We start from the raw sequence: 12,118 nt of genomic DNA on the forward strand, positions 1-12,118 counted from the left end.
CTTCACTATACTGCATAAAAATCCCCTCCCCAGGTCGAAAAGAAATCTACGCCACTGCCCACTCCCTCCAATTTAATCCCTCTCATGTCTTGATCCCAAAGAAAAAGTAGCACGTGCTCTTGCACACTCCTGGTCCCTCACGTCTCAAGTTGTCACTGGGTGTCCCGTGGGATGGGGACTGGGAGTAACTTCTGAACACCTTCACTTTGATCATAGACCCTTGATCATTATCCATGCTTTTATAATAAAACAAAATCCAACCCTATCGCCCCTCCTTCCCCTATGTCGAAAAGAAATCTACACCACTGCCTCCTATTTAATCCCTCTTATGTCCTGATCCCGAAAGAAACGTAGCACGTGCACACTCCCGGTCTCCCGTCTTAGATTGTCACTGGGTGTCCCGTGGGCGGGCCCGTGGGAGGGGGACTCACGCGTGACTGAGAGTTACTTCTGAACACCTTCACTTTGATCATAGACCCTTGATCATTATCCATGCTCTTATAATGAATCGCGTATATTTTTGGCAGGTATAAGCAGCACAAGGAAAGGTAAGTATTGTACAGCAACGGTACACTCAAAGCGCCAATCTTCTGTGCAACATCAGTGGCTGTAATGTAGACTGGTATGGCAGCGAGACAAACTATCAATGTAGAATAAACGCTAACAGCGATGAACTTGGATTCATTGAAATTATCTGGAACACCACGAGCTCTGAAGGCGTAGTAACAGCATGCAACAATGACAACGGCATTGTAGGCACAAGATGCGTAGAAACCATAACCGAATTGGCAGAAGATTTCCAAATATGGCTTGCGTCGAGGAGGAATCAAAAGATCTGGTGTTGATGGAGCAAAGAATATCGACGAGATTGCCACAAGTACCTGAGAGACAGGAAGGGAGAAAGGCACATAACTTAAAGGGGCATTTCGTGACAGCCTCATCCCCCACTTTTCTCAAAAAAAGTTGAGATTTTTATATCACTGGAAACCTCTGGCTACATAATGTTTATGTACAAAATATTTCTTGCAGATTAATTCGTTTAGCAAAGATATCGTGAAATTTGAATTTCGTTCTGGTGCACCAAACGAAATTACAACGTATTGTCTATGGAGCAGTGCAATATACATAATCATGCATAACTCGCAAACGCACGATCGGAAGCAACTGAAATTTTGGGAATAAGCTTTATTCGTGGATATCTACTGAAATATGTCATAAAAAGAAGATGCTAGGATCACGAAATACTCCTTTAAGGGATCGAATATCAACGTTTGCACACTATTTTTGTGGGACATGATATCACATGAGTGCACCCGGGGAGTGCACATCAGACATATCGAATTGCATTTTGAATACGAGGAATGTCCTTCTGATATCATGTAATTTTGATTTTTTTTTAAATTGGCGATATAAAACACGTTTTATGGCAAATTATTAAAGATGGATATTTTTTTTATTTTTTCATATTTAACCGTCCTCAAAATAAAAATCTACTGATATGTACTTAAAGTATATGTAGCTGGGAGGAAAAGCCGATGATCATTTGAAAATCTTGACCTTTCGTATTAAAGTATCTTCAACAACCCCACCCCCAATATATTTTTTGGGGAATGTAAATGGTTGAATCCAATCTAAAGTTTACACAGGTCCTTTTTCAAAGTCCAAAATAGAAATGCCTCCACATGTTTTTGTTTCCTTTTGCCAATTGGTTGTAGGGATGTTTACCTTATAGGAACAAAAAGTGCCATTACTAATCTTGAAAAAAAAATCATGGACGTGTGACAGTTAATATGACATCATAACCCAATGTTACCAACGAATACCACGAGGATGCTTTCAATATCGTAATACTAATCTATCTAAAACAAATGGTATAATTTTCCATTAATGCTTTTTTTTTTCGTGTATTGTAAACCACAGGGTGTTAGGAAAATGCTAGCTCAGCCAGGAAATATTTGTTTTCATTTTTTTATAACGCGAACAATGTGATCTTATTAAATTTATGCTAGTTCATGTTTGAAAATGAAGTTTACGTCAGTTTCTGTATTTGTTTAACAAATGGATATGAATCAATTTACATATTGTATAAGAAAGCGTGGGATGTCTGTTTTCTGGAATATAAGGAACTATAGGCATACACCTAACGCTTTATTTAATGATACGTGAAGAAACTCGGGTATTCGTAGGTAACATGATCATTTTAACAATATCTTTATTGAGTTTAGAGGGTCAATTTTTACTATTATGTTAATGAATGGATAAAATGGTAGTTTTAAGATTTGTTTCAGATGGTACGCCCAAATGAGTCAATGTTATTATTAGATTAAAAAAAACTTGATGCTTTTAGTAAGATTTTGAACAATTCATTTTGATATTCAAATAGTTTTAACTATTTGAATATCAAAATGGATTATTTATTACGTAAATTTGCTGTTTAGTGTTTAAAAACACTAAACAGCAAATTTACGTAATAAATAATTGTTGAATGAATCCTTATATGGGGAATAATATGTGACGTGTCATTTCAAAAGCAGACACTTTTGGGCAGGATCATAAATGGAGAAATAGCCAAAAATCTGCCCGGGGGTGATTTTTTCACAATTTGGGTTTGTTGCGAATTTGTGATGTTAATAATGTTTAAAATATTGTCTGATAGTTTCAGACCGGAATGTATCTGGCATCCTGTATTTTTTGAGACATTATCAAGGTAATTCCTACTCTCAATATTGTCAATAATATTTTTAAAGGCCGATATCTCAATTTCCAATTTTATAATACCATAACTTACGACCTCAATATCTTCGCTCAGGAATGTCCAAATTCATTGGGGAAACGGCATTGTGGAACAAAATTAATTTGTTTGCTGAAATGAATAAAAATTATAAACATTGAAATATTTAAAAAAAATATCTCTATAGTTATGATATGTGAAAACCTCAAAATTTATAACCTGCCCAAAAGTGTTTGCTTTTGACATGACACGTCACATTTGTTCTTTATTGCTTGTGGGATGAAGTTTGAGCATTAGTTGCAGGTGTATTTTATTTTGCTTGTTAAGATTACGCATATTTTTTTAATTATATTTTCCACAAGTCACCGAGATGCCCTGTGCTTTTGTTTTTTTTAAATCATCAGAATCAACAAAAAATCACAATCAAATAAATAACAAAGGTTATATAACATAAAAAGATACAAAATGATGCATTTCATTTGTAGTATGTTACACAATAATAAACAGTCCTGGCTCACAGAGAACAAATATTTATAAAACAGATTACAGATCAAATTTCCATTTTGTATAATGTGAGGAGAGCTTATCGTGCCTTTTGGCAATATAATATTCTGTTTCTTTTTAATGAAATTAACACAATTAATAAAATTAGGGATTTTGTCCTGAAATTTGCAAACATAAAGATAATATTTAATACACAATAAAAGGTAAGTAATGAATTTATCATCTTGGATACCAAATATTATATCGAAGGATGAAATAGAAAAATCAATATCATGCCTGTCTCTAATGATCTTAACCAAGTCTTTCCAAATGGGTTTAACAGAATCACATTCATAAAAGAAATGAATTAACACAATTAGGAGAATCTTTTCTTTTAATCTTGAACAAAAGGTTACGCATAGTTTTGACTTTATTGCCTAAAAATTATACTTCATCTTAAAGCTGATACTATATGGATAATTATTGTAATATTGTTACAAATGTACTTTGCAAGCGTTTTAATTTTGTTCACGTTTAGTGACAGAGGCCATATATTACTTAAGCATGTCCCGATTTTGCTCTCAATTTGGCTGCAGATTATAAACATGTCAATAAAGTAATGTAGCTATTGAATTTGTGAGCGACGAGTTTGCGACGAGTGCATATGATGTATCATACCGTAGATATGGCGGACTACTCAAATGTATTCAACAAAAGCATGATTGCAATCTACCGCGACAGTTCGTCTCACACACATAACAAATGCACTATGATCAAATAGGTTGATGACAACATTTGATTGAATGGACTGCACTGCGCCATGATTACGGTGACGGACACCAGTTCAAATCCTTTGTTTGGAATCAATCAATAATTTGACGCACAACCTCTATATATTCACAAAATTTCACCGGAAAAGCTATGTACTATGTTGTCATTTTTGCAACAAATATATTGTTTTTTCGTGTATGGTGTTATCGCCATAATTTTTATCTACATTATTTCTATGATACCTTCTGCAACCATACGTGGTATTGTAATGTTACTAGGTTTCACCAAAAATGAAATAATTGAGTGTTTAGCCACACTGTGCTATCATTTTTGACGGATTTCAATATGTCAAGTTATCACAGAAACATGCACGAACAAAATCACTCGCTTTAGCTTATCTTTCAATCTGTTGACTGTACAATAGACATGGTAATTAATGATTAGCGTGACATTCTAAACACCAACTAAATACCGTTTAATGAACTTTGTAAACTGACTTTTCGGTTTCTGTTTTCATTTTTGTTTACATTTTCGGACCATGCTTTTAAGTGTTAGCCTCTTTTTTTTATTTCAAGCCCTTTGTCACTCATTAAACAAATCTGGCCTTTTCCCTAAATAGGGACGAAAATTTGGCTTTGCCCCTCACACCAAAATCCTGGCCATTTTGTAAAAATATATTCTATTATGGGCATGAAACTTTATAGTGGTTTCCCATATATCATTTCCTGTTAGAAATACTGTAAAAATGTTCGATAAGTTCTATAAACAATGCTTGAATTAGACAAGGGTTAAGAGAACAATGATATGCAAACAATACCTCTACCATGATGATGCAAGAAGCGATGATGACTTGGGTCTTCGGACTGCCATAACGGAGTGTCTTGCCGAGCTTCAGGTTGAAGATCCTCCAAATACGATTGACCTTGAGGAGTACCGGTGCAAAGGAAATGCAAAACGACGTTGATATGCAGACATCAATGACCACACATGTAATATGTGTAGGTCTGAAAAAAAGCAAGGCGACGACGACGCAGAAAAATCCTAGTCCGATTAAGTTTATGCCACATAGCTCTCTACCGCTTGCTTTAATGAGAGAATGTTCAGAGTAGTAGCATAGTCCAACAGCTGCTAAGACAGTGAGAACAACCCCTAAACCAGCAACAGCTACTGAGAGTATAAAAACTAGATCATGATAGCCGAGGAAAGATGGATGTATAGGTACACATGCTTTGAAATCACCATTTGGCCACTCTTTTACGGGACAGTCTTTGCATACTGAAGCATTGTTCTTATTCACAACAATGGCATAGTCATTGCATTTCTGACAACCCCAACAACACTTCTTCTTCAGTGGAACCTCGATGTAACCGGGCTGACATGTTTCGATACAAAGAGAAATCGGCACTTTTCCATCCTTTGTTGTCCATTGAATTTCATCCTCTTCAACGTGGAGATGAGTCTCCCACTTGCCAATATCTACTAAATCATAAACACCGTTTTTAATTTGCCAGCTGTTGATTTGGTACGATCCAGGTACCTCTCCGTTTTCATCAAATTGAAAATAAGTGTCACCTGCAGATGGAACGGATACTTCAAGAAGTTTCTTTCTCAAAAGCCATCCATCAATGGGTCGGTCAGCGGATCCATTTCGACGGTGATATTCTTGCAAGCTCGCGTTTAACGCATAGGCTATCGCATAGACCGCACTTATCACTTGTTGTGTGTTATAATGAACCTTCAAACCGGGACAGGAAGCCCAATCGCCGGTACAATTTTCTGCGACTCGCGTTTGTCGAAGGCCTTCTTGATACCACGTACTTGTGTGCTGCTGATTGTTTGGTAGTTCACTGTAATACTCCGGGAAGGTATCAGGCAAAGCACTTCGAGCATTTATGAAGAGTCCACTCTTCGAAACATCAACAAAGTCTATTGTTGGATTCCAGCCATCGCTACTGACGAAAGTATAATGTCTGGTTGTTTCTAACTTCTTGACAGCTTGGAGAACAGCCACTGCACTCTCAGATGCAGCGAAAGATACAATAACTGTCACTTTATCGTGTTCCGAAAGTTTTTCTTCTATGTCTTCGATTTCTCTTTCAGAGGCTGCCAATGTAACGGGAACGTTGATTGCGATACAAATATCATAAATCTCAGCTAACCGTACAATTTGTCGTGCACCATGTATTCCGTAAGAATCTAAAGAATAAAACAACGCGATGTACTTCCAGTTGAAATGTTGTAAAATGTCAACAATCGCCTTTACCTGAAATTTATCAGGAGGAACAGTGCGGAAAAAGAAGGGAAATCTGTCCGAATCGCTCAGTTCGTCACTCGTTGCCCAGTATGAAATATGCGGGACCGTCGCTACTCTACCTGCTTTTGCAGCAATAATACTTGTCTTGCTTGATGTGGGCCCAACAATACCTATGACTTTGCCTGTATTGGTTCGATTTTGATCAGGACACGTTTCTGTATATTCATATCTACCAACTGAAGTAGTCATCGTCAGCATTGTCCACAATGTAATATCTTCATCATTACAAGCATTTCGTATTTCATATCCCAAATCAACACCAGATAACAAATCACTTTGATTGTTGATGGATTCTATAGCGTAAGTCATAGATTCGATCATACCTATAATGAAGTCTTTTATTTCCCCATCACAAGTTGTTGAAGCGTAGCCATAGGGCGAAAAGAGTCCACCAATGATATAATCACCGTCTTTTTGATGAATTTCACAAACACTTTGCACAAAACTTGTGTTCAAACTTTGCGCGGTCTGAATTAGAAGGATAGTTGCGATTACAAGTTGTGACCACATCATCAAATACATTTTCTCCACAAGAAAAATGTGACGATACAAACGAATCGACGTCTAGATCAAAATAGCAGCACCTTTTTCATGACATTGTCGTTGGTGGAATTTGTCCATGGGGTTTGATTATTTGCTTTGATATTAAAATCACCCATGTAATCTATGAATATGCATGATGTAATCGCGCTTGCTATCAGCCCCAGGAGGAATTATAAGGGGGAGGGATTTATATCGCTCGGATAAGAGAATAGTATTTAATTTGATTGTATTTAAAAGGGCATTTCGTGATCCACAGCCTCATCCCCCCACTTTTCTCAAAAAAGTTGAGATTTTTATATCACTGGAATACTCTGGCTACATAATGTTTTTATGTACAAAATATTTCTTGCAGATTAATTCGTTTAGCAAAGATATCGCGAAATTTGAATTTCGTTCTGGTGCACCAGAACGAAATTACAACGTATTGTCTATAGAGCAGTGTAATACACATAACTCAAAATCGGAATCAACTGAAATTTTGGGAATATACTTTTTACGTGGAAATGTACTGAAAAATGTCATTAAAAGAGGATGCTAGGATCACGAAATTCTCCTTTAATAGTTTTTTTGTATTTATATTTATTTATTTTCTTTTGATTATATTATTTGTTTCATTGGGCACCTTCACAATCGACTTTACTGATGTTTCCTTCCCGCCTCCAAAATTGCGAATTGCAAAATATTTAATTGTTTGATTTTTATTTCACATTTTCTCTGTTAAATGACATTTTAATTACCGGTCCTGCTCATTTCTTCGCAACCTGTCAACCGAATCAAATAATATTTGTGTACATGATTCACAATAAAATGATATACGCGATGCTTTTTAAATTTTTAGATTCCGATACCTATTTCTTGACTTATTTTCAAATTTATTCACTCGGAAATTTTCTCTGTGACACCTTGTATATCCCGGTGCAGTCATTTTAGTACACGTAGCTGGTCAGGGGGTCACTTTGGCGCCCCTGGACGAGAGTCAAAAGGCAAGGACTGTACCGTAAAATGGGGTAACTTCGGTCAGCGGGGTAACTTTGGTCGGTCAAATATATTTTTTTAAATGGTCATATTTTCGTACAGCAATATTGTTTTTAGTCATATTTGGTGTCAATTTTAAGAAATATGTTTGGAAGAAATAATAGTCGCTCATGCGTATAATTTCCTTGAAATTTACGAAAAAAGCGGGATTTTTGACCAAAAATCAGCATTTTTTTTACATTTTTTTCAGAAAAAATAAAAATCGATATTTGTGAGCAAGGATGTGTGTTTGATTAATTTTGCAAGGTGTCAAATGTCACAAAAAACAACAACTTGCCCATATTCAGCGAAGATCAATTTTTTTGATTTTTTTTCCTTCATGGAATGTAATACTGTGACCAAACTTGTCCCAAAGGCGGGGTAACTTTGGTCAGGTCATTTTTAACCCCTAGGGCACCCTTACAAAATTATTAAAAAATCTTTTTCAACTTCAAGGTGTAGAAGGGAACCCTAATGTCACAAAAAAGAGTTAATTAGAAATATAATTGGTTTTGTTTGGAAGCAGTGGTTTAAAAACTCTGAAAAGTGCCCAAAGTTACCCCCATTTTACGGTACGTATTGGCATATAGTCATGTAATGAAGCATCTGTACCCCTTCTGGCTCAAAATCTACAAAACGTGAACCTCTCTTTTTAGACCCATTTATAACCAAAATTTGATTTGATTATGAAAAATTGAAAAAAAAAAAGGAAATACGGTTTGACAATGGCAACTTTCCTTTAGCCCGTTTGCTCCCGTTTTAGGCCACAATAATTGTACTCCGGGATAAAGTATAATTTTTGTACATGTAGTATAGCGGATTAGCGAAGTAGTCTACGTGATGTCACAAATGTGTCACCAAAATGAGTGAATTCAATATAATACTTTAAAATTTGCTTTGATTATGACAAGAATTGGTGAGAAAAGGGTTTAACTATGGCAAAAACGCGCTTTCCTTTGGCCCGTTTTAGGTCACAGAATGAGTGAATTCAATAGTATATACTAATAATTTATGTCTTATTATAGCGCATTAGAAAAGGACACTAGTATCTAAAAGCACTTTACAATAATAAAAAAACATATTAATTTATACAGAGAAAACAAAATATATATTTTACACTGGTTAAAACTATACACAAATAAAAACTGAAATAAAAACAAGATGAAGACCTATATACTATGGTGTACCATGAGGGGACACTTTTTGCAAACTTCAATCACTTTTTGCAAACTTCAATCACTTTTTGCAAACTTCAATCACTTTTTCACATTTTGCAAACTTCAATCACTTTTTGCAAACTTCAATCACTTTTTGCAAACTTCAATCACTTTTTGCAAACTTCAATCACATTTTGCAAACTTCAATCACTTTTTGCAAACTTCAATCACTTTTTGCAAACTTCAATCACCTTTTGCAAACTTCAATCACTTTTTGCAAACTTCTATACTGAAACGCTGCTGACAATAAGCCAACATTGCACATTGAAACGAGAGCAAATACTGTGAAAATTGTGAAATCAGGCAAAACAAACAATATGTGCAATGTAAAGCTCAAACAATATCATTTCAAAATAGATCAAAATTAAACAAGGAAAAAGGCAATATCAAAACGCAGATACTGTTAAAGAAACTAAATCAGGCAAAACAAACAATATGTGCAAGGTAAAGCTTTAACAATATTTAAAAAAAAAAAATTAAACTAGTGGCAAATGGTGGTCATAGACCACAAACCTAGCTGGGACGTGTTGTTGTTATGGAGGTATCTGACCCCTGCAAAATGTTCCAAAAATGTTTTCCTGGTTATGAGGTTTGTTGTCACCGAGTTTGAGTCCCGTATTCCTTACAGATGTCCAGAAAATGCAATTCTAAGATTTGACCCCAGATGACCTTTAACCTGACCCCTCTGACCCCTGCATGATGTTCCATAATGTTCCCCGGGTCGTGATGTTTGTTACCACCAAGTTTGAGCCACATATCCTCTTACAGATATCCAGATAATGAAATTCTAAGATTTGACCCCAGATGACCTTTGACCTGACCCCTGTAAAGTGTTGCAAAATGTTCCCCTGGTCATTTAAAAAAATTTCATTGAGTTTGAGCCCCGCACCCCTTACCCCAGAAAATGCATTTCTAAAATTTGACCTCTGTATGACCTCTTACCTGACCCCTGCAAAATGTTTCCCTGGTCATGAGATTTATTATCACTGAGTTTGATCCCCATACCCCTTACAGATGTCCAGAAAATGAAATTATAAGATATACCAGAAATTACCCTTTTATGACTTTTGTCCCCAATTCTGTTTAGACCCTATGGCCACTGGATATGGCCGATACATATGTGCAAGTTACGTAATTATAGGGTGTAACATGTAGGAGGAGAAGCATTTTGAAATTTGTTGACAGAAGAAAGAAAGACAGAAAGAAGAATCGGATAGAAAAACAGGACCTAGCTCTGGGGGTTGTAACCCCCCATCTAGGTAACAAGAAAAAAGCAATATCAAAACGCACCGAACTAAACTGCGGGAGCAAAGATAATTAAAATTCGAAAAGCAACGCCAGTTCCTCATGTTTATAGAGTTAAATAAAGACTTCAAGGCTCCTATGAATCAGTAAAATCAATTTTAAACTAATGTGTTTTGAGCTGACTTTTGAAGTGTGCAAGAGATGAAGACGATTTAATGTGAAGCGGAAGTTTGTTCCCCCCCCATATTTTTCTTGCCACCAGTTAACAGTTTTTCCCCCACACTTTTGAGGCAAACCCCCAAAATTACGTAAATTTCCACTTTTTCCGGCAATTTTGGGCAAAATTGGTCGATTTTGCCTCCCCCTGAAATTTACTTTGTCGGCCAGGATTGTATGCGATTAAAAGATCAGCAATATAAACATGATAAACTTCTTCCGAGTAAATACCATTAAGCAGATGATGTGCCTGTCATGTATGGATGTGGCCCATTAGAAACAGCCCCAGTGGATGCTACAATGGAGGTGAGTCAGGGAGTACGTGTTCGCCGCCAAACAAGGACATATTTGTGGTATCACTTCCAACCGTGGACACACACCTAAACGTGGACTGTCCACGGTCTGTCTATAGGTGCAGGTTGACGGAAATCATGTTAAAACGCTATATAGAGCATATTCATAGTGCAGTTATGTCCACAGCAAATTCACCTTGACCTTTCCAGCCATAAACCCGCTTAGTGAAGATTAAACCGAGATATGCAGTACGAAGCTATTAGAGTAATCGATTGTCCAATGCAAATTTATTACCACGTGATAATATTAATCCAAAGAGCGATCGAATTGTCCGCTACGGTTGACTAAACCAATCGATAATGACGCTATTGACATGTACGGGCGGAGCTCCATTGACCGAGTTTTGGGGTATTTTTCACTGGTTTGCTGTCATTTACTCATCAAGGCGGTCCCCGTTATTAGAAGGACTATGCTAATGATTTAAAGATTGACATATAGAGAATAAACCATACTTGTTTTACATATTTTACTTAATTTTTACCTATTACGGTTTCGTGACACCTCTCTTCCAAATGCGACCAAGCCAGGGCGGCCCGGTGAAGCAAAATGTGCATTGGAATAACACGGGAGTTTGGATATAGATGGTAGGATTTCTTTCTCATACAAATGTATGGTCCCCCGTTATTAAAGCTTATACCGGGTTGAAAATTCAGATATTTTGAGAAAAAAAGTAATTAAAACGTGGAGCAAGTACTAAAATCATAGCTTTTATACTTTTTGATATATGACACTAACTATTTCATCTCCTATATCTACAACACAGCGCTACCAGTAGGGGTCAATTGCCTATTGTGAGTGCCCCTGTGTTGTGTGCATACATGTAGGCAACAATAACTACATGATGCCTCGCTGACTTCTCCGTAGCCCACTTGCCGGGCCACTTGCCAATATACTCTGGCTATTGCAATCACTGTGTGTAGTGCATTATAGCTTTTCACATCTTGATCATTTCAATCACCGTACTCCCTCTGTTTGTTAGCTTCCCAAGTGACCTTGTTTACCAGGGGTAGTTTTATCTTTTCAGTTTCCGTAAGTGTATTGTTCAGATAAGAAAACGCAAGGGATTAAGTAAGTGTACTGTAATATGACTTCATTGTTAGCTTTGAAGTACCAAACAGCTTATTTCAATAGAGGTGGATGCCTGTGTCAATAAAGGCTGGAGAGACAAGATTATGGAACACCGGTGTTAACACCGGTGTTTTTAATGGTCTAGCGCTCTCTTGTCTTTGA

General features: G+C 36.6%; 1 protein-coding gene across 1 annotated transcript; it reads right to left on the reverse strand.

The window, feature by feature from the left end:
• Positions 1-380: 380 nt before the first annotated feature.
• On the reverse strand, positions 381-6,608 carry LOC140140446 (metabotropic glutamate receptor 8-like). Its single transcript, XM_072162209.1, has 2 exons — positions 4,803-6,608; positions 381-881 (listed from the first exon to the last, which is right to left on the reverse strand). Exons 1-2 carry the CDS (start codon positions 6,606-6,608, stop codon positions 381-383), a joined length of 2,307 nt encoding a protein of 768 aa, XP_072018310.1.
• Positions 6,609-12,118: the final 5,510 nt, after the last annotated feature.

Source organism: Amphiura filiformis, chromosome 2 (genome assembly GCF_039555335.1).
Source record: "Amphiura filiformis chromosome 2, Afil_fr2py, whole genome shotgun sequence".
NCBI classification, from domain to species: Eukaryota; Metazoa; Echinodermata; class Ophiuroidea; order Amphilepidida; family Amphiuridae; genus Amphiura; species Amphiura filiformis.